The 24268-nt window shown below is 29.8% G+C and overlaps 1 protein-coding gene across 3 annotated transcripts in view; it reads left to right on the forward strand.

Moving 5' to 3' along the window:
* Positions 1–24268, forward strand: part of Bruce (BIR repeat containing ubiquitin-conjugating enzyme) — a 265772-nt gene that overhangs the window by 221304 nt on the left and 20200 nt on the right. For all 3 annotated transcript variants that reach the window (XM_075366104.1, XM_075366105.1, XM_075366106.1), the window contains 7 exons: positions 620–829; positions 4578–4838; positions 7192–7436; positions 12455–12689; positions 13780–13991; positions 17967–18158; positions 21047–21245. In XM_075366104.1, the coding sequence (XP_075222219.1) occupies positions 620–829; positions 4578–4838; positions 7192–7436; positions 12455–12689; positions 13780–13991; positions 17967–18158; positions 21047–21245 (1554 nt within the window). The remainder of the gene's footprint in view (positions 1–619; positions 830–4577; positions 4839–7191; positions 7437–12454; positions 12690–13779; positions 13992–17966; positions 18159–21046; positions 21246–24268) is intronic.

Here is a 24268-nt window from a genome sequence, read left to right on the forward strand (position 1 = left end):
TCGAGCTTAACTGTACATTGAGTTTGAAAAGCAAAAAATCAAGTATTATGTAAAATACAACAATAGAATATTTCTAAAATACATACGTCCTTTTAAACTACTTTTGCTAGTTCTTAAAAGAACTATGCAACATAACATTTTTTAATATTATTTATATATAAAGTTAGTTTTTCTTTATGTTATGATTATATGACAATAGTATTACTTTATTGGTAGTAAAACTGAATCAATAATTGAGCGATATCTTGTATTCTTGATTATTTTAATTGTGATTTTTAATTATTATTATATTAATAAAGTTTTACTATTGCATTTTTAATGATATTTATTGTTAAAAATTTGTTTCTGATAAGGTAAACTTTTTTCTTTTTTGTTGCTCTTTAGTAAAAACTAAAATCAAGGTTGAAGTGAGATGATCTAAGAATCAGAAAGCATTTCTCAAATGTTAACTTCATTACTCTGTCTGATAGTCTGGGCTACTCTGAGCTCTATTAGAACTATCATACAATTGTTAATATTTTGATATTAAAAATTGATAAAATAGGGTGGAAATAATACTCAAAACTGTTCTTATAATATTTAAGTATTTTTTACTTATATTATTTTTTATTTTTTGTAGCTATGTCAACAAATGATCAGAAGGCTGGTGAAAACAGTGAGGCAAAAGATGTTCGAAGTAATGCTCATTTCTTATGGGAAGCAAATGAGACGCTTGCTGTTGCTGCTGGTGTTACAGCCAAGGATAAAAGATTAAAAGATACTAGATTAAAAGATGCTGTTGCTATGATGAGAGGACCATATGGGAAGAAGCCTAGAACAAATGTACCTGGTAATAAATTCTTTTATTGTAATAAAATGCTTTATGTGATAAAGATGTCTATTATATTGCAGATAGGTTTTTTTGTAAATTTATATCACAAATGTAGAACATAATTATGTAATTTATGTATTACATAATTTTTTTTTATGGTGACTGAATTAAATATAGAATTCATTGTTGTGATTCTATGAAGATTTTATTTGAATTAAATTCAGACATGAAAAGGAAGGTTAGTTTGTAGGAAATATAATAAATGCTGGAAATAATGAGCTAAACATATAAATCTTTCATTCCTTCTTATTCTGTGCATAAAATTTAATTTTTGAGTAAATATGTATTTCTCATTTATACTACATATGTAAGCAAATCAATTATGAAAAATTAAATTGTAATCTAAAATAAAAATTGTGACCATGTAATGCCTTATTGCTTTAAAAACATTGTTTATGGTAATTTTATACAGTTCAATTAACAGTGTTTAAAAATACTCATAAAAATTTTCATTGAAGAAGTTTATAAAATAATCAGGGTGTACCTCCCTTTCTTTCCTTACAAACCTCCTTTATCTACCACCTTTGACCTTGGGGAAAAAGAGCACTGCACTTAAAAGGGTGCATAGCTACCTAAAAGGGTTTTACAGTTACAAAAAAGATATTAGGAGACAGTAACCTAGTCCACAGGATGCAGTTAAGCATCTACTGATCTGAGAAAAATTAAAGTATTCCAAAAAAAGCAATGTAGTTGCTGCAACGATTTATACAAACTTTCCCATTCAAAAAAATACAAAATTTAAACAAAATGATCATTCTTCCTTATACATGTATATCAAGGGGAAAACAAGAAATTGTAATCACTCGGTCAAATGGATCATTGGCAGGGCTTCATTGGGCGATCATTGGTTCAGGAGTTTCTAGTCATGCTGAAAACAAATTGTATGCCTAGAATAAATGGAGGTTGGGTAGTTGCCAAAAATTTGTTAATCAGAACTGTTATTAAAATCTAATGCTTGTCATAAAATTTAAATTAAAATACAAATACATTAAGATTAAAATATAAATTAATTTGCATTAAAACAAAGATTAAAAAAATTTTTCTATTAAACTATTAAACAATTTTTCTATTAAAATAATCATATATCAATATTGTATCGTTGATAATGATAGTGTATAGGTATCATAGCATGAAAGACATTAAAAGGGAAAAAACCTGTTAACAGTCTGCTTAGCCATTTTTAGTAGATTTGTGCCATTATTTATAGATGAACTGGTGATTAGAATGAGAAAGAAAATCATGATTTGTCCTGTGGTTCTTCAAAGTTAGGCTAATCAACCTCAATACCATTCTCTTCAGATGACAAACATTCAAAATTTGTTTCATACTTCTTCTACTGTAGGCAACTTGAAAAACTATTATGCACTGTTTGGATACTTTTTTCTGTAAAATTGCCATCATGATTTAGTACTATAATAAAGAAAAAGCCAACAGAGTTAAATAATTTTCCAGACATAGTTAAAAAAAATTGTCATCATTTCATCATGGGCAGGTCAGCATTTTTTAGGTCTTCTATTGCACCTACCAACAGGTACTTGTAAAAAGGACTGCTTTTTATTGTTAATAATTTCATTGTTAATACTATAAATTTCCCAATTCCTGTGAATGTCCTTGTTCCTCATCCTATTCATCCTTGTTATACACCTCAGACTCCTCAAAAAGGACATTTCTGCAGCCTGTGTCCTACAATCCTTACTTTTAGGACCCGTGCTTCACTTCTATACAAAAGTATTGGAATTGCCATGACCTTATACAGTAAAAAATTATTTAAAAAATGATCTGTTGAATAAAATTTTGGGATATTGGGATCGTGGTGACTGTATTTTCCCACTCCCTTGACCAAGTGTAATTAAATGGCGTTAGGGATCTGTATTCATAAGTCATTGCACAACGTATAAAAGTTGGTTAATCCAGTCTGAAATATCAAATTGTACATGATTATCCCCTACACATGATTACAATTATCTGAATACATAACCAAAGTGATATAATAATGTAATGGAATCATCTGATATAACAAGAATGTGACTTTGAATTCAGAAACAAGAAAAAGAAAAGTTTTTGTTATTAACTATTTATTGGGGTTTGAATAAGATCAATCATCAGAAAGTACTTTAGCTTCATAAAGGGCATTAAATTATGTGAAAAAATTTACTTACACTTGAGTAAAATTTTGAGATTTTTGGGATCTGCGATAGATCCACATCTTCCTGCCCTCACCCATTTTAGTTCCACTTGTCTTCCAGTTTGGATATCAAGCTAAAAACCAGCCAACATGTTTTCTTGTTTTTCAACTTGTTTTCTTTTTTGTTAAGATTCATGAAATGTGATATGATCTGCAAAAACCTTGACATGGAAAATTTGACTCAATTAGCATACTTAGCATAATTTCCCATATATAATATATTGATATTATAATGCAGCATAACTATATGGTCAGAAAAAATAAATTTTAATTAACCCATGCACTTAGATTTATTATTAAATATACATTTATATTTTGTCTTAATAAATTCAGAATGGCTATGATGGTTTTATGTGTACTCTATTGTTCACTTAAGACACATAAATCCCTGGGTCAGTCTTAAACATTCATTTACCACTGATTTTAAATATAAATTTATCCAGGTAACTCTATTATTGGGTGAACAGTAAGACTTAACAGTAAAATATTATCTTTATTTTACATTATTATTTTTCTTGGTGCAATATTTTAAACCACAGATGATATAATATTCATTAGAATTTAGCTATATAGTCGTATAAATAAAATTAAAAAACAGATTTGATCACAGTTTGGTACTGTTCTTATGATATCAATGATCTAATAGAAAATTATATTTGATAATTTTTATCAGTAGACTAATATTTTATAGCAAGGTTTATAAAATAGAAGATGTTTATTTATTGTATATTAACTGAAACTTAACCACCAAACACAGTAAACAGATAAGTAAATTTATCGAATTAACACCAATAATTGATTTTTTTTTACAGAATTCAGCATCATTAGTTTGTATTCAATTCTATAATTACATCAAAATCTACTTTTTAAAAAAATTAAATTTAGAATTGCGTGTTTACGCAATAGTGACAGTTTTATCACTAGTGAGTGATAGTTTTATCTGTTTATAATCCTGAACATACAATGTTGCTTTTTTTATTATGTATGTAATTTTATCTAAATAAATTAACAATTAATATAATCCACCTTACCAGCATGTTGATATGTTTTCTAGATCTTTCAGCTTACTTGGAAGCCATCATCAGGAGTTAAAATTAATACACTAAAGTCAAAGTTTAAAATAAAAATAATTTTTAAACTTAAATCATTTTTAAATGCATTAATTTTATCTCCTGATGATTGCTTCCTAGGAAGCCAAAAGATCTAGAGAATGTATCAAATTGCTGGTAAGGTGGATTATATTGTTAATTTATTTATTTAACATATCACTGATACCATATTTGAGAAATTAATAATTTTATCTGTAATAGCTTCATCACAGTTGTTTAAAATTTTTAAATAAGTTTTTATGTTAAACATTTTTTTAAATTGACTGTTACTCAGAGTAATGCGAGAATTCAATTTGTGTGTTTTTACGCGTGCACGCATGTGTGAATTACAATGTCATGAAATATGTTGTATTGAACATTATGAAAAGCCACAGACAAATCTTTTTAATTATTTCATTAATTTTTTTTATAGATACACAAATGATTCCTAATGCGAATAGTGTGTCGCAGTCAAATTCATCATGCTTACCATCATCACGATTGACACTGCATCATGCTGCTCTACCAGAAGGAGCTCTTCCTGGCAATTTGACATTGGGTCAACTGTTAAGCATATTACAAGATCATGGAATATCACTCAGTACTCCATGTATTACGTTGACTGTGAAACAAACCCCTAATCTTACTAATAACAGCAGCAATGCACCAACAGCAAACTCTAGCAGTAGTAAAGGTAGGTTATCATCGTAGGGACCCGGGTTCTGTACTGTTAGATTATATTTAAATTCTATTAAATAAACCACCTAGTACAGAATATTGAGATAAGACATCATATCATATCTTAATTTTTCATGCAAGTACCTTTGCATGGTCCTGCATCCTCACTCATTATTGAAATAATTTGTTTTTACTTAATAAAAATTTAAAAATAAAAATACTAAAATTATGAAAATTGCTTAATAATTTATACGAGTGATGCTGTCTGTTGCAGGTTTTATAAGACTGTCTTCCTCAAACAGTCTTGATGGTTTATCATCAAGACAGTAAATAAAAAGATAGTAAGCATTGTACTAGATGGTTTATTTAATAGAGTTTAATTATAATTTAGCAGTACAGAGGAATGATATGAATCTTAAAAAGATTAATTTCAGTAAAATAATAATGAATGCTAACTAAGCAAAAACAAGTTTTATTTCTATAAATTGGTTATTAAACTTTACAATATTACATTTAATAAAATCAAGCCTCAAATTAATGCAATCATAAAAATGAATAATTTCCAGTACAATAAAGCCATGATAAAAACAAAAAAATTTGTTGTAATAAAACAAGAAATTAAAAGAATACTGTGAAAAATTGTACAAATATTGAACACACGCATTTAAAATTGAAAAAAAAATTAAATACACTTTTAAAACTGCAAAATTTTATTATTCAAGTCATTCAATAAACATAAATAACATTTAGAATTACAGTACCGAGGAAAAAATAGTTTAGGACCATTCATTTTTGATTATGTAAGAAATTTCATTGAAATTAAAAAAAAAAAAAAACATTCTAAAAAAGACTTAAATAAAAATACACGTAATTATGATGAAGAGTTTTTTAATCTGAAACAATATGTATATAATAATTGTAAGGAGTAGGTTCTTTTATTGTTTTAAATTATAATAAAAGCATGGGGTGCCCTTCATTGTATTACATAGAAAATTGTCAATGAAATGAATGTAAAGTATAATACAATACAATAATACAAGGGCGCTCCATGCTTTTATTATTTGTGATAAAGTGTAAAGGAATTTTGTTAATATTTATTCAAAATGCATTATTATAATTAGATGTCTTGAGAGATGTAAATGAATAAATGTTCACATAAACATTCATTTACTAATGTGAATAGAAAATAGATATATAGATCATCATTATCAATATAGAAATGTTATTGGAATTTATTCAGTTATTATAAACATTTATCTTTGATTTATATAAAAGTGAAATTATTTTTCTTTTTTTTAGAGTTAAGTATTGGAAAATTCTTCTAAACAATTTATAATTTTTTCATTAGTTAATTAAAAAGTGTATTTAATTTTTTTTTCTATTTTGTACTTCTTAATCTCAATTAAACAAGTGGGAGGGGTTGGAGAGAATCAGTTAGACTAAAAAAATGTACTGTCACAATAGTCACAAAAATATGTCACAACAGTGTATTATTATAAAACCTCTTGGACACAGTCTCAAGGAAATGTGTTAATTTATCACTGTTAAACATATTGTATTAATGATTTTGTAACTCAACAATTGTATACAATTGTTGGGCTTTTTCTGAAATATAATGTAGCAAAATGAATAACCGACTCAACACATTTGTGCATAAATCCAAGAGCAGTGATTCACTGACACTAGTTGACAACTGTCCGTATGTAGTCCATCTTCATATTATAGGCTATTCATTTTCTTGCATAGCAGAAAGCACTGCTGAGAGGTGCTCTGCATTGAAGTCTTTTGTACTCACATGTTGTTAGAATTTTCATTATTTGCAAACAACAAATTTTCTATGAAAATAATTTTTTTTGATACCAGAATGCATTATTGACAACAAGATTCTGACAAAATTCTAATCATCTTGCCATGCAATATTGTGCACAGAGCAAGTTAAATAAAAGCGTATAATAAATTAGCATATTAAACTGACATTGATTTTCATTATCAGTATTGATGAAAGAGCTCACCAAATATGATATTCATTGGAATTCACCCATTGAGAGGTGTTTTTCTTTTTCTAGATTGTAATTTTCATTTTGTCATATGTAATCGTGCACTTTGTAACAAAAACAAGATTAATTTAGTATCGGTAAATAAACTTACATTCTATTGTTTATTTCTCAGATATGGATCATCTTAACTTGTATTAGACTAGGTGCTTCTCTCCCTTTAGTACTAAGATTTATCAAAAATTGCTTACGTCAGTGCCCTTCCATGATCAGTTTTAATACTTCATACTTACATACTTGAAAACTTATCACTAAATATTTAACAAAGGTTTTCTGATTTTGTTACATGATCGTATGGTATTTTTATCTGCGTAGATACAAGTAATGAAAATGTAGAAATATTGGAAGACCTTTTGTCAGCCCAGAGTTTACCAACAGCATTACAGGTGTTTACTCAACAAGGTGGTTTAGCTCTTCTCGCTCAGCATTTACCTCCTGTCTATCCAGAAACTCTACTTCACTTCGGCATTCCTGATAGAACATCATCACTTGGATTAGCATCAGATCAAACAGATTCAGAAGGTTGGGTGAAAGTTGAAGTTACTGATGATATTTATGAGGTTTGTATTAAATATTAGCTTATATTACATTGTTTGTTTTTGTAAATAAATTATTTAATCTTAGATTTTTTGCATTGTCATAAAATGTTTTATGTTCTCTTATGTTTAGATTAAAAAAAAATTCAGTTGAACTGCGATATAAGAGTACTTTCAATTGTATGTATTGTTTAATATTCATTCTAGTCAGAAGAAGAAATCATGTAACTGTCTTTTTAAAGTAATAATACTTTATACAGGTTTTCTTTTATTTGAATTTAAACCACAAGGTAATTGGGATCTAGCATGAAAAAAGTGTCATAGATGTATTTAGAAAAAAAATCTTTCTTTAACTCCTAAAGTGCTAATCCTGACTTCTGGAAGTAATATCGCTTCTGAATTAATTTCTGCAGAGGTGATTTTTGTATTATTGAACAATTACTATTTTGTGCCCATGTCATTTTATTTTTTAATGTATTTATTCACCAGAAGAAAATATACTATGTCAGATAAATTAAAAATTATGTATTGTACATTGCATCTCTGTTAGAAAGAGAGAGCAGTGATAAGAGTTCATTTTTAAATATTAATGTAAAAATAGGATAAAACTAAATTAAAACTGGGTACCTGTCAGTGTTGCTAATAACAACAGCAAACAATAAACGGATAACCAAAAATTACTGTTGGAAATAATGTAATTAATTATGTAGATGTTAATGTTCAATTTAAAAAAGTAATATATAAGGCAACCAAAAGTGGTTAAACTTATAGAACAGATTGGATTAATTAGTAGATTCCAATTTAAACATAAATAAAAATATGTGCATTTACAAAGAAAATGCACGTATTTTTATTTATTACTAACATGTACAACTTTTAAGTAAGCATAGAAATTTTAAAACTAAAAACAAATCTATTTCTATTTTAAAATAACGCAGGTTTCTATGAAATCAGATTGTAGAGAGCAAAATTGTAATAACAATGCTAAAGTAATGAATGTGAAAAACTCAACTTTTCAGGAGAGCTAAACAACAATTTTTCAATGTTAAATTTTAAATAGGAATGCATATTTGTAAAAATACAAGGGTTTAAACTAGCCTTCCTAAAAGAGATGCAAAAAGCGATTTTTCACATTTGTTACTTTAGCATGGTGGTGACGATATAATGTCAGGCATATGTACAAGAATATAAATACAATAAACAAAAATTTATGCTGATAAATTAGAGAAATAAATAAATATATATATTATTATTATTATTATGCTTTTACGGCCAACATGGAACCACTAGTCAATTTTAGTTGGATCTTTTCTGAGAAAAGCGTGTTATTTTACTCTTCCGAGCTGCCCAGTATTTCTTCATCCGTTCAGATCTTGCTTTCTTTTCTTCATCCGTAAACACCCTCTTCGTTGTATTTTGTCGTTTGTCTGTCTTTTGTTTAAATCTAATGCTTTTGTCTTTTAGCTTTGTAATTTTTCCAGTTTTATTCTGTAGGTCAGTCAGGGAAATTCCCAATTCTTTCATATCTTCTCTAATTTCTTTGATCCATCCTACTTCTAGCTTTTGGAACCAGAGCTTTTCAATGATATTTCTTGACAGTCTTGTTTCCGGTGTCCTTATGAGATGACCAAAGAAAGAGATTCTTTTTTTCCGCATAGTATCAGTAACAGGCTCTATTTCTCGATACACCACCTCATTTGGCACAATCCACCATTGGCCTTCTTTTTGGTGTTTTTTATTGATACACGTTCTGACAATTCTCCTCTCTATTTTCAGAATTTTTTCAATTTGGTTTTTCTGAGTGATTTTGAAAAGGGTCTCGCTTCCGTAGGTGACTTCAGGCTGTTTTATAATGTTTAAGTTTTGTTTTAGCAGAAAGGCATTTTTTGTTATATGTTGACCAAGTTAATTTTTGGGATTTAATCATTTTATTTGTCCTGTTTTGCCATGTCACTTTTTCATTTAAATCTAAGTTATTATTTCCCCTAGATATTTAAATCATTTACTATTTTAGTTTTACTATTTTAATTTTCTGATTGTTTACTGTAATGTGCTCTATTACCAGAGGATCTATGGCCATTAGTTCAGTTTTTTCGAAAGAGATATGAAGCCCTATCTTTTGTGCTAGGTTTTGAAGGCTCATGATTTGTGTTTTGGCTTCTCGAATATTATTTGCTAAAAGAGCGCGGTCATCTGCAAATCCTAGGCAATTTAGTGTGATGGAGTTTTTCTTAGTACCCATTTTTATATTTTTGGGATTTATTTCATACCATTTTCTCATGACAAATTCGAGGGCGCAGTTAAAAAGGAGTGGTGAGAGGCCGTCTCCTTGCCTCAATCCAGTTTTTATGTAGAAGGGTTGAGAGAGTTCACCTCTGAATTTCACTCTGGACTGGGTATTGGTTAAAGTTAATTTTATCATGTTTACGAGTTTAGGGTGAAGGCCCAGGTTTCTCAGAATATTCAGCATGGATGGTCGGTGTATATAATCATAGGCCCTTTTAAAGTCGACGAAGGTGATTATTAGTTGCTTTTTCCGTCTTTTATATAAGTCCATCATAAGTTTTAGGGATATTATTTGCTCTGGGCAATCTCTCCATGGCCTAAATCCCCCTTGGTATTCCCCAAGTTCCTGTTCAAGTTGGTGTTTGCATCGGTTGTATATGATTCTCGACAGGATTTTGTATGTGCAATCCAGGAGAGATATGCCTCTGTAGTTTTCCGGATTAGTTTTATCCCCTTTTTTATGTAATGGATGAATGAGGGCTGTGGTCCAGTGTTCTGGAAGTTTTTCTTCGTTCCATATTTTCACGAGGCATAGATGTAGGGAAGTTTTGACTGAATAAACTGATGAGTGTTTCCAGAGTTCTGCGAAAAGCTGGTCTTCTCCGCTTGCTTTGTAGTTTTTTATTTCATTTAAGGCTGCGAGAACTTCTTGAATTGTTGGCGGGTTGATATTTACCGGTGAAGTTTTAATTGGAGTTTCAGTGTCAATCTCAAAAAGCTCTGGGGGGTCGTCACAGTTGAGGAGTCTATTGAAGGTTTCTGCCAAAATTTCAGCATTTTCTTTATTGGTGTGGGCCATATTTCCTTTTTTTCCTTTCAGCATAAGGGTGGGTGGTTCATATCTTTGAAGAGCCTGACCAAAAATTTTATAATAGTCTCGGGAGTTAGTTTTCTTGGAACTTTGTTCTATTTGCTGAATCAAGTTTTTTTGGGCTTGTCGTTTGTTTCCTCTTATAATTTTCTGAGTTATTTTCCTTTGTTTGGTGAATTCATGGTTAGATTTTTCAGTTTTCTGGGTTTGGTGGTTGATCCAAGCCCGGTGTCTGTCTTTGAATGCTTTGTCACATTCTTCATTCCACCATTGGTGTTTTTTTCTTGGGTTTATAGGGGCTAGTTCTTCAGCTATTTCTTTCAGTTGGGATGTCAGTTCTTTTAAATTATTAGTTAATTTGATTTTTTTTGTTGTTTCTTCAAAGATGGCATTTTTTATTAATTTATGTGAATCATAAGCTCTTTTATTTTTAGGTTGGGATTTTTTCTTTTTATGCGGGGTGAATTTTATTTTAACTTTAATTAAGTAATGGTCCGATCGAGTATCTGTTCCTCTCAAGACTTTTACATTATAAATCTCCTTGTGATAATTCCGGTCCATGCAAACATGATCGAGTTTCCATTCCCCTTTTTTGCAATCTGGGTGTTTCCAAGTCTTCAATTTGTTTGGTTTTCTCATAAAATAGGTGGATTTTGAGATGATATTATGGTTTCTGCAAAATTCGACAAGTCTTTGGTCGTTCTTGTTAGTTTTCTTTTGGGCAGGCCATTTTCCAATATCATGATATCTTCGTTCTTTACCAAGTTGGGCATTAAAGTCCCCTATTAAAATCTTGGTGTGGGTCTTATTTATGTTGTTTGCAGTTTGGTCAAGAAGTTCCCAGAATTTATCCATCTCTTCTCTATCTTTTTTAAGATTGTTTTTGTCATTGGTGGGAGCATGGACATTTATTATGGTGTAGAATTTATTGGCTGATTTTAGGGTTAAGGTTGAAATCCTGGGGGAGTAAGACTTAAATTCTACGACTGAGTCAATTATTTTAAGATTGATTGCAAATCCTGTTCCGAACTGTGGGCAATACTTCATCACACGTTTCCCGGGGATTCCTTTGTAAATTCTGTAACCCTGAGATTCAAACGGCTCTCGATCGGTGTTTCTCATTTCTTGAAGTCCTGCGATTAGGATTTTTTGTTTGTCCATTATGTCTGTTAGAGTTTTTAGTTTGCCGAGTTGAGTTAGAGAATTAATGTTGTGAGTGGCAATGTAGTTTATTTGCTTGTGTCTTATCCTCAATTTTGAAGTTGTGTTGTTTTTGGGTGTTTCCAAACGCTTCTATTCATTGTTATCTTTTAAGCAGCTGCCCACCGGATCCGAGTGCAGCCTTCTCTGGTATTTACCAGACGGTGGATTTTTTCTTAAAAGACCTTCCATATTTGACTTTCAAAGGCAAGTCAGCCTTGGGTGGGAATAAATTCCTGAGTTACAACTTTGGATGTGATCCAGAGAGGTGATTCCGATTTAGTTCACCAGTAGAAATCTCCACGTTTCTAACTGGTTATCCAGACGAACCAACGTGGAGGCGCAAACAGATTTTCTTAATTGAGATTTTAATATGGAGAAAGTTTAAATCGGTTCCGGAATCATTACATATATTTTCCGGAATCATATATATTTTCAAGTATAGGAAAAGATGTCAAACTTAGGAATCTGTAGTAACAATTTTAAATTCTTTATGCTGGAGAAAATACTCTCAATAAAAAAACAGCCATGAAAATATAGTTAATGAACTAATAAAATAGTCATTAGTACTCAACTGATAACAAAAGAGGAAGAACAATAAGTGAGGAAAAATTTAATTTAAAAGAATTGTGAATCTCGTATATGCAACCACGCTGATTTTATAAAAAGTAATTTTAAAATATATTTATACCAATTTAAGGTTCTTTATGTGAATGATTTGAAAATATTTTTTTATCTGTTTCAGGACCTCGATTATGTTTGTGTTGGAGTTCAAGGACAAGGTACTAGCACTGTAGGGCCTGGTAAACGAAGTACCGCTTCTGATTTCATGAACAGTCCGACAATACCTGTACATTCATTAGCTGCATTTGGTCTCTTTTTAAGGTTGCCAGGCTATGCTGAAGTATTGCTTAGAGATAAACGTAAAGCACAATGTCTTCTTAGACTTACTCTAGGGGTTACTGATGACGGTGAAGGAGGTAATTATAATTTTTGGTTAGAATTCATATTAAATTCTACTGAATTAAATATTGCATATATTTGTCTTCTGAATATCTGCTTATCAAAAATGAAGCAAAATTTATGCAATTCTGAAAAGTAACAGTAAGTTTAAAAATTTAATTCTGAGATGTAAGAAATAGTGAGGATGTTTGATTATATAGCAATGTTAAGTTTGAAGAGTATAAGTTGTAAAAGCAAATTTTTTCTAGAGAAATAATATACAAGTGTGATGCCAAAAAAATATTTATACGGTTGACCCTTTCACAAAATGTAATACCGAAAATGTGTAGAATGACAACAGATAAAAATTAACATTATTTTAAACAGTTCAGTAAATTTATTGAGTTTGGTTAATCGCTTGCGGCTCTCCAGCAGTTTTCAGCTAAAAGATTAGAAGAATTATTTTGCATTAAAGAAGATTTAATAAGTACTCATGTAAAAATTTAGAGAGAACAGTTGATGCCCCCTCCCCTTCGCAAAAAAGCATTAATCAACATTTAAGGATAATTTATATATCATAATATCATATACTGTGTATTTGCTCATTGTCATATGTAGACATTTTATTTACAATTTGGCAAAATTTGAATGTAATTCTTAATGTTTGTCAGATTGTAAAAAATTGAATTTTATTAAAAGCAGTTAGGACTTTTTGCTTAGGTGATGTGTAGATCATTAGATCATTATAGCATATTATTAATAAATATCGTAACTTTCTTTCTACTAACTTTTTTTATATAAGAAGATATAAAATAAAAATGGATTTAGATATATTTGAAGAATCATTTTTTGACCGTCAAAAAAAAAAAATCAAGGGAAGATTGTTACAAGGGAATTCATGCCCTGGTATATGTGGGAGCATGGCAAGAGTTAGCCACAGCTGTGTGGAGATTGGTTTGAGAGGATTACATTTAAAAAGATTTCTTGTGTTGTTATTTCTCCTCGCTTGCATTTGTTGTGTTAAATTTATTTTCTTGAATGAGTGCTCAGGAAGGCAAATGTTATAAATAAAAAGTATAATAGTAATTTTGATAATTATATAAAATTTGTTTTATTCATTGATTGTAGGTGACATCCTTACGTGTCCTGTTGCCAGCTCATTACCGACACTCCCATTTGAAGTATTACGTCAACTACTTGAAAGCACACCTCTTACAACAGATGATGGTGTATTGTTAAGGCGCACTGGACTTGAAACTGGAGCTTTACATCTTTTATTGGCATGCCTCGCTATATTCACTCATTTTCCTCAAGATCTTCCGCTGCCAGGAAATAATCAGGTTTTTAATTTTATTTTACTTTTGTTTATATTATTTAGCAGCGAACTCCATGGCAGAATGGTAACATTTTTGCCATTCATCTGAAGGGTTCTAGATTTGAATCCCAGTTAAGCTTGGCACTTTAATTCATTGCAAAGTTCTTATATCATAAAGTGATTGTAATCAGGTATAAACCTATTGTTTCTTTGAGAATAAATGAAATAATTAAAGTTAATAATTTTTTATTGATGAACATTTGTGTCTGCAGGTAAATTAAAATATAAATGATCTTGTATTTTAATATTAATACCAGGTATTACACTATAAACTTCCTACAGTAGAAGGCCATGTGCACTACATTATTTAATTAGTAAATTTATTGAAAACTATAAACAGGTTATGAGTATTGTGGATGAATTGAGTTATTCTTGTTTATGGTATTATTGTAATTGTTTTTTGTTAATCTGTGATTAAAAAAAGGTCCAATAAGTTAAAAAAACTTGGGAAATATTATTAAACTATGTTTCTGATTATTCATTTTTCATAGAAATGAATAAAAAATATTTTTTTAATTTAACTATCTTTGGATAATTTTATATAACAATTGCTCTGCAAAATAAATTAGACTTCATGTTATTTATTTAAAATAAATTCATTTTACTTATTTATATAATAGTTTCAAATAATATAAATTACACACGTATTGTGCTTACAAGAAAATTATTTTAAAGAAAGTCTTTTAGCATAGTCAGGGCTAACAGTGACTGGCATAAATATTGCTATCAGTTTTCTAATGTTAGTTGAAGTACATTCATTCCAGTATTCGTAACTGATATAGGTGAACTGATTGAGTAGCAGGTTATTTCCAAAAATGACAAGCCATTCTCAAGAATAAGCTATCTAATGATTTGCTGAAAGATAAGTATTTCCTTCCCTTTCCCTTCTTCATAAATCAAATATATATTGTATATCAACATGCCAAACTCACTATGATAAAGGTGATATTTAGCCCTACTATTGATATACATCACAGTATTGAAGTAAAACCAGATAAACGGATTAAGCCAGAGGCCCAGATAAACAGCTATTCACCTCTGTAAATAGCTGTTGTCTGAGCTTCTTATTCCTCATGTTTACAACATTAACAAAAAGAAAGCATAAATAGTGTAAAGCAAATGAAAATGAGCAAGTGTTAATTGAAATTAAAATAGAATTTTTTGTTTATTAATTTTTATTTTTTGATTCTTAATGACACGATGACGTTAGATGTGTAAAAATTATTTTTATTACTAATAATAATAATATATATATATATATATATATAGATTATATATCATAACAGGCATAGTTTAATTTTCACAGAATGACGAATTATTTAATTACCTATCTAGAGTAAAAAGAGTAATATATGTTTTTGTTTTATGTAATTAACTTGCATTGGTCAATTGTGGTAATAAAAGTGGAGCATAACAGGATGTCCTAAATCATAGAGAAAATTTATACTGAATTACAAAATGCCTGAGTTGTATATAAAAATAAAGAATTAGTGTTTTATATTGTACTTTAACAATTTTTAAATGTACAAAAAAAATGATATTAATTGTCCAGATAACTAGAAAATAATACATAATACAAAAATAAAATTAAAAATCCTGAACTTGATTGTTTTCAATGCTCTGTAGATTAGTAAATATCATCCTTTAATCTGATAGTTGCATAACACATTGAGAAATTATTCTCACCTTGCAGAATGAAGAGTTCTGGGTGGCGTGACTAAAATAAATTGTTCAAGTTGTATTTTATAAGCTTCTGACCACTGTCAGAATTTTCATTTATTTATTTTATTACTATTATTTACTTTTAAATAATGCTACCACCCTTAAAACCATCTCCTGGTCATGACACAAAATCACATGGCGCCCTATGCCGGCCTCCTAGTCAAAGTGCCTGAAGTCACATGACAGCTATGTAGGCCTATTGCTACTGTCTAGGTTTATTTTTATGAACTAAACTTTTATAATATATTCACAGTACTGTTGTTTTTAATCTTTTTACACTGCACAATGTTTTTAACTGTTGATTTGGACATGAACAGCTGTGTTTTATTTGAAATGTTCGTTGTAGATTTATGTTGTACGTGAAAAAGGCTTCTATGAGTCCTGATTGTGTTTCTGACAGTGATATTGAATTTAATATTTTAAGCGATAGTGACTATTCTGTTAGTTTTAGTAATGTTTCTGACGACAGTGATTCTAGCAATAATGATGAAAATTTAGATGGTGGTGATAGTAGGTTATGTCAAGCTGTTGACTGGGTAAATCCAAATAATTTTACAGAACCTAATTTATTTGTGCACGACTATGGCCGTAATCATGAGTTACTTCAAGGTTCTAATGAGTTAGATTTTTTTTAATACTTTTAGGAGGTGATGAGTTTTTCAATATGATTGCCACAGTAACAAAACAATTATGCTAACTACGTGCAGCAAACCAAAAATGTCATTGATCTTGGACCCTGTAACACCTGCTGAAGTGAAGGCCTTTATTGGGATAGAGATATACATAGGAGTTTATAGTCTTCATTCAAGTGTAAACAGTGCAATCTCCCATTATGTGGAGTAGGATGTTTCCTTGAGTGTCATCAAGAGTTGCAGTGTCCCAATGAAAAATAGTTGAATTTTTCTTGGTTTTGGTTTTTTATGTTAATGTTAGGTTTTTTTAAGTACAGACCAAATTTTATTGTTATAGTGATAGTTATTAATAACATAAACATTATGAGTGAAGATCAACCTAAAAGATGTTCTTCAAATTAATAAGGTAAGTTACCACCATATAGATAGTTGAAATAATGACCGGAGAGGGTTTTAATACCATCAAATTAATTTATACTTTATTTCTATTATTTTTAAGTAATAAATGTTATAATTTCTAATGTTCTCATTTTTCATTTAGCTTGATTTTTTTTAATGATTAATTCACCACATAAGTACAGAGCTTATGTGTAGGAATATGGATGTAGAATTTTGTAGCCATGCCTGACTGGAATTCAAACCCTGGAATCTTTGTTATGAAAGAATGAGATGCTACCACTCCACCATGGTGGTTGGCTGATTAAAATAGATACCCACATTTTAATTGGCTTTTCTTTAGCTTTTGTGGAATTCCTGAACAACTTATTAATAGTTTTTTCTTTCTATCTGCTGTTGCTTTGAAATATTATTTTGAGAGCATTTATAGCTATTTCAGTTCCTTAATTTGTAGAGCATTAGTCTTGTTTTTGGCAAGCAGGTAAAAATAATCTTTGTAGTTGTTTGCCTTATAAAAAATGTGAACATCCTCCTTACTAAGACTAGGATATATAAGATTGTTTACTGTTCATCTTTCTAAAAACTGTATTTGCAGGAACTTGAGTGAACTATTCATAAAGAAAGTAAATAATTCATGAAAAATATTGTGTGTACTATTTTAATGTAAAAGTGAAGAATTTAGACTATTTTGTACTCTAGATTTTGTACTCTAGATTATTTTGATTTTACTATTCTTATGTATATGGTTTAGCATTTATGTATTTATTTATTTATTTCATCTTTACCTAGTTTTATATGGATGTTTATATATTTTAAAAGTATGAATTATATTAACATCTTGAGATGAAATTTCTTTGCGATCATTCATTAAGATCTCTGTAAAGAAGCTAAGAAGTATTTAAGTTAGCTGTTATGGTTAGGTAATTTCATTTATAGATATCATTGAACGCAGCACTCCAGATTCAAATTATTAAAATAAACTTTAGGTATAACATGCTATAAACTACAGTTTAAAACTATATGTATCACAGTGAATGATTGTTTAAAACACAATTATAGGAATTTCTTACAGGATAAATACTCTATATTTATCAAAATAGATTATTATAGTTTTCTAGAGTAAATGTATTTTAATCACAAAATATTATTTTTTTTATACCTAAATACACTTTCATGTTTTGTTAATACAGCAAGTTGTTGTTACTGCTGTGTCTAAATCATCTGTGAGTAATGAAAAACAAACAAAACCTGATGACAAATCACATTTGTATTGGGCAAAAGGAACTGGGTTCGGTACTGGTAGTACAGCCCAGAGCTGGAATGTTGAACAAGCCTTGTCAAGACAACGGATAGAAGAAGAACATGTGACTGTGTTGCTGCAGGTAAAATATTTAATATTGCATTCATTTAATTAAATTGATAGAATAAAATTTACTTTATTGTGAATTCTGATCGATTTTAGATACTGATGGTCCAAAGCCCTAAATTATATTCACTGAGTAGGAATTAAATTTTATCTTGTTTATCATGAAATATTGTGTTTTAAGTATTTTTAGATGTGAAAAATTATTAATTAAGAAATTTTTATTGACAAGAAGTGAGATTATGTTTTAACTCAAATTTTTGGCATTTCATTTTGTTGGTGACAATTATGATCAAATGCATGTTTGAGTTAAACATTTTTGGTTAAGTTCCTTAGTATTACAGAGACAAGAGTAATGATATTTTACAAACGATTTAGTTTTAAAACAGTAGTTGACGTAGTGTATGTTGCAATGGCAGTGATTGTAGTCAGCATGATTTGATTCATAAGTCACTCCCAGAAATGAAGTATAGCCATCTTCTAGAGACGAAATACCAGGCTTACTAAGGGGATTGAGGAATGAAGTGGTTTCCTGTTGTCGTATTCACTGGGCTTAATGTACAATTAAAAATCAGCATTCTAAGCCGCAGAAATGGTGATATTTAGCCATTGAAGTGACACCATTCTTGTCACCATAGCTACAGGCTGTATAGTGAACATCTTTACTCTCTGAGAAAGCGATTTTGATTGCTAGATCTGAAACCTAAGTGCTAAATACTCATCATTAATAAGGAAAAGTGGGCAGATATTGTAAAGAAAATTTTAATGTTCTATGTTTTGCTGTGAAACAAAGCATTATAGTCACTTCTATTCTATCAGGGGAATAAATAATTCTGCATTTTATAAATGCGTAATACTATAATTACAGTACGATATATTGGCCCTGATTAAATTGTCAACAGTTAATTATATTTGACAAGTTCCATTTTGTATTTTGTTATGATTTTCACATTATTAATTTAGTTTTGTTGAACTGGGTTTATTAAATTCAGTACAAAATAATATTCACAGAGTATACTACTAGTATGATTTAAACATTACTTGTGTATTCAGTGTGTAGAATATTAGATTGTGAAATGTCTGTAATATTTACTAACTGTGTATATAATAGAATTTAATTTTTCATATTTAACAGTATCAGATATTTATCATTAATGGTTGTTTAACTTATGTCATAGCTACTACTGGGTGTCTCCTTTAGTTGTTTTTCTTTAGAAACTTGAACAGAAATTAATATTCTTAATTTTTGCAAAACAAAATGAAAACAAATAATTAGTTTTAATTATAACTGAACCAGTAATAAATAACAGTAGATTTATGGCAATTTCTAAGCATTATTTTGATTACACATCATGATTAAATATTATTATAACTAAAAACTAGTATCACATTTTTTTTTACGTATATTTTACTGGTGCTTTGTTACAGCTTCTGTGATAGAAATCAATAAATATTTTTACCCAGTTTCTTCAGTTTGGTATAATTTTGATTACATTTTACTTAATTTTACTTTGTTCTTTAAAACGGCTCTAAAAGTGTTGGATTTCATGTATAAAAGTAATTTTTTAAAAAGTATTTTAATTTTACTAGAATATAATTCAATATATGCTGCATGTAGAATGGAATGTTATATATTGTGTCTCATGATAGGCTCTGTGATTATTTGGCTTACAAGTAATATTAGTGTTGGACTTCTAACTTCTATCAGTAGATTGTTGTGTTAAGTTGGCTTGAGTACAAGAAGGCAGAATCTAATCAACTTAAATTCTAATAAAAATTCCTCTATTTTCCTTTTTCCCTCTAAATTCCTTTACCAGCTGTAATTAACATATTGTCAGATCTACAAGGGAGATCTTTTTTATTGTACTTTATACCCTTAATCTAACAAAACAAAAATTTTTATCCTTTAACAAATACCTACCTTACACTATTATAAGAATGATATATTCCACCATTTTTTTTATTTAGTGATATTGATCTTATGCTGTTAGATGTATTCACACTACTGTAATTTGGAATGTGATCAGTGTGTGCATGCGTGTGTGTTTGTCAGTCTTAGATGATATACATGAAATTTCAATATTACTTGGCTTGGGTTAGTGGCTGATAAACTGTTATGGTACTATGGTACTTCCATTTTAATCTTCATTCTTTAATAATATGAAAGAATGAAAACGTAAAAACTTTACTTGATAGTACTTATAACAATATGACAACAGTGTAAACTGAGTTGGATTGTGAATATGTAAAGCCATATCTCTGAAAGCATTATTATATAATACGACATTATATTCATCAATATTATTATATTCTGGAAAATTCCATATGATCTCACTTTTATTCATTTTATTTTTAATGAAGTTCTAGCTTTTCATGTGCAAATGCTATGACTGTGAACTGGCAATCCAACTTTTCAGTTATCTTTTCATCTTATGCTTCACTTATGTTTTTTATCTTTATGGAGTATAATATTGAATGTTACATAGGATTCCACAATATTACTATATACACTAATGTTACTGTAATACTAGTTTATAATTATAGTATAATGCAATATACTATAATTTTATACAGTATAGTGCATAATGTTTATGTAGTACTCCCTTTTGAAATCTTGTACTGTTCTTTTTAATGGTTTGATTTTAAATAACAGAACATACATTGAATTGTTGGTAATTTACATTTCATTTATTTAATTAAGGAACAAATTTTTCCTTTTCTACATCATCGATTGATTCAATCAATTATGACCGCCTCTGCTGGTTGTCCACTCATAAAAATAGCACTCTATTTTCCCATGAAAAATGATTATTTTGTTAATTTTGGCCACTAATCTGTTATAAAGAAATTAATTAATACTTAATAATTCACCTGTAGATATTAATTGTGGATCTAATTTTACTGTAGGTTTTATCAAGTTACATCAATCCAGGTGGTCTACTTCCACCAGGATTTCTGACTGAAGAAGGTGATGATGATAGTGACAGTATGGAAGTAGAAGGTGATGCAGATCATGTACCACCACCATTGCCATCAGTATTTCCTGAACTTTTGCAACAGTCATGCCTCCTTCCTGCATTATCATCTTACCTCAGAAATGATTCAGGTAAACATGTGTTATTGAAAATGTTAGAAAATATTGCTATAAGTATATATCATTATACATACTTATAGCAATATTTTCTTTCTTCTGTAAACGTTTTAATACAGAATTAGCACATTGTATATCAGATAAACTAGATGGTTGGATGTTTATATATATATGTATAAACATCCAACCATGTATATATATATATATTATTATATATCCTCTATTATATATATATATATATATATATATATATATATACACACACATACACACTGTATTACATCATTTCCTTTACAATTCTGAAGTTCTTTATACCAGAATCGTACCTATTTCTATATTCTAAACTAATGGAACAAAAATCCCTAGTAAATGTGGAAATTATAAAAGTTTAGAATGACAAAAAAGTTTGAGATTCTGAGATTCTTCAACACCTGCATAAAGGTGAAAGTGCCGTTAAACTATCATAGGAGTTCAGAATCCCTCTATGTTAGTAAACGATATTTAAAAAAAAAAAATGCTAATAAAATAGAAGATTTATAAGTAAAATGGAAGTTACTGACGGTGATGAAACAACCAGAAAGACAATGAAAACAGTAGAAAATTCTGAACTTGACGAGGCAAAGTACATTTGGTTTGCACAATGTTGAAGTCAAGGCTTACTTTTAAGTGGTTCATTAAGTATTGAGGCAGCTCTTCAAATGAATGTACGATTAAATAGCGATTAAGATTTTAAAGCCAGCCAGGTTTGGCTAAATAGATGTAAAGCAAGGCACGGAATTCATCAGCTTGCAATTGTGGGTAAAAAATTAAGTGCTGACAATTTAATTGTATCTGACTTGTGATAAATTTAGTTCAAAGATTAAAAGTCTTAATTTTAGTCATGCGCAGGTGTATAACTGCAACGAAATTGGATTATCCTGGAATATGCTTCCTAATAAAACGTTAGCATCTTCTTCCAAGAGCTCTGCGGCTGGGTTCAAAGTAAGGAAAGTACACATCTCTATTCTTGTATGTTCTAATGCAAGTGGTTGTCATCGACTTCTTTTAGTGTTTTTGGGAAGTCAAAAAACCCGAGAGTTTTTAAACATGTAAATTGTAACTTATACTGGTGAAATATTTTTCGCAACGTAGTACTTGGATGACGCAAGAAATTTTTAGCCAGTGGTTTTATGACTGTTTTGTACCTGAAGTCCAGCGACATCTTCGAAAATAATTTACCAGAAAAGGCGTGATAATGTGATGGGTAATGCTCCTTGCCATCCAGTTAACAAACTGGAAGCATTAGATGGGAATAAAACGCCGTATTTCTTCCAGCAAACACAAGCTGTTTATTCCAGCCTATGGACCAAAGGGTCATGGTAAGTATGAAGTGACATTATAAAAAATTATTAATGGAAAATTTAATTTTCTGCGAAAATGAATTATAGGTGATAATGGTTAGGCCAATACAGCATTAATTTTTATGTAACCTGACTTTTCCCTTGCACTTAATTTGTTGTTTGTTGTTTTTAATTCCAGTAATTTGTTGTTTTTGTTAATTCATCACCCCCCCCCCCTCACTTGGTCGCAAAGGTGACGAATTATTGTTTAGTGCCTTATTTCCATACCTTGTTTTCTTTTTAATTTGATTTATTGTTGTTTTTTTTTTAGTTATAAATTATTTTTGACAGTTGTGTCTTTAATTTTTATAGTTGTTTTATTTGTTATTTATACTTTTTAGTGATATTGAGAAAAATTCACGACTTGAAAACTTATGGATATAATGTATTTAACGCACTGAGCCAAATGAGGAAACTGTAAACGTTTCAATTTATTTATTTAATTGGTGTATACCAACCTAAACATACAGATATCTCAAGTGATTGAGTTACTTGAGAGATATTTTATCATGCGGATCATACAGCAATTGTCTGGGATCCAAACAACTACTGGCTAAACTCTCTAATTGTATCACATAATTCAGCGCTCTCTAGGCCTGGCTCTTGGCAACATTGTGAGTGCACAGATCTACAACAATTCTATCTGGATAGTCCCTTGTAGCTAATGCACTGTTATAGCCCAGCACAATATTAGTAGTGGCCGTTCCACTTTGCCCTGTCCCCATAAAGCATCAAATTTGATAATAGTGGGCTCGATTTTCATTCTGATGCCTACAGCATTACCTCTATTCTACTGTTATGAAGCTCTACAAAGATTATTTGTGGGAGCTCGCTGGGCTCAAGCTGGTCTTTGTGTAGCGCAGGCCGCTTGATTTTTCTGAGTATATCAGTTAATTTTTGTTCTGGTTTGGATCCATTGTGATTTTGTATTATACTAGCAAATACTCCTTTGAATTCTGAAAATCAGACGTTTGTTTGCAGAGTTATAGGAGCACACTATTGCACCTCCCAAAACAGCCCTCCAGGGGCACCTTGTGTGTTACCAGTTGATGGTAATGATTGGACTAGCCTCATATGATGTGTTTACAACACCTTTTCACTCTAGCCGCACACGCAGTCCTCACAGGAAGCCCGTATTAACAGAAATTTTTTAAATCTTTTAAAATTATTGTTATTTAACGCAGATTTAATTCTATTATTTTTGTAATATTCATTCGATTGATTTGAATCATTCAATTTAAACCCAGCTCACACAGGGATAGAGCTTCACAGTTCATTAATTCAATTCATTAAAGATTGATCAGTTCAATCGGCAATCTCCATTACTACATATTTATATATATATACACCCCTATGACACTCCTGGTAACATACAAGGATTCCAACGTGGGTTCATACATCTAAATCAGTTCAGTCATTGAACTGCTCCTTTGGAGCAAATATACATTCATACACTCTAAATACATTACGCTCCTGTTGTAGTTGGACAGTCGTGTAACATACCAATACTGTAATATGTCATATGCATAGCATATTCAGAACTACATTCTATTTATGTGCTTAAATGACAATAATGTTCATATAGTAGCAGTTAATGAAACATGGAACCTGTCATTATCATTCCCACAAACTTTGAGATACATTGATGTTGATTTGTGT

This window comes from Lycorma delicatula, chromosome 5 (assembly GCF_047948215.1).
Source record: "Lycorma delicatula isolate Av1 chromosome 5, ASM4794821v1, whole genome shotgun sequence".
Taxonomy (NCBI): Eukaryota; Metazoa; Arthropoda; class Insecta; order Hemiptera; family Fulgoridae; genus Lycorma; species Lycorma delicatula.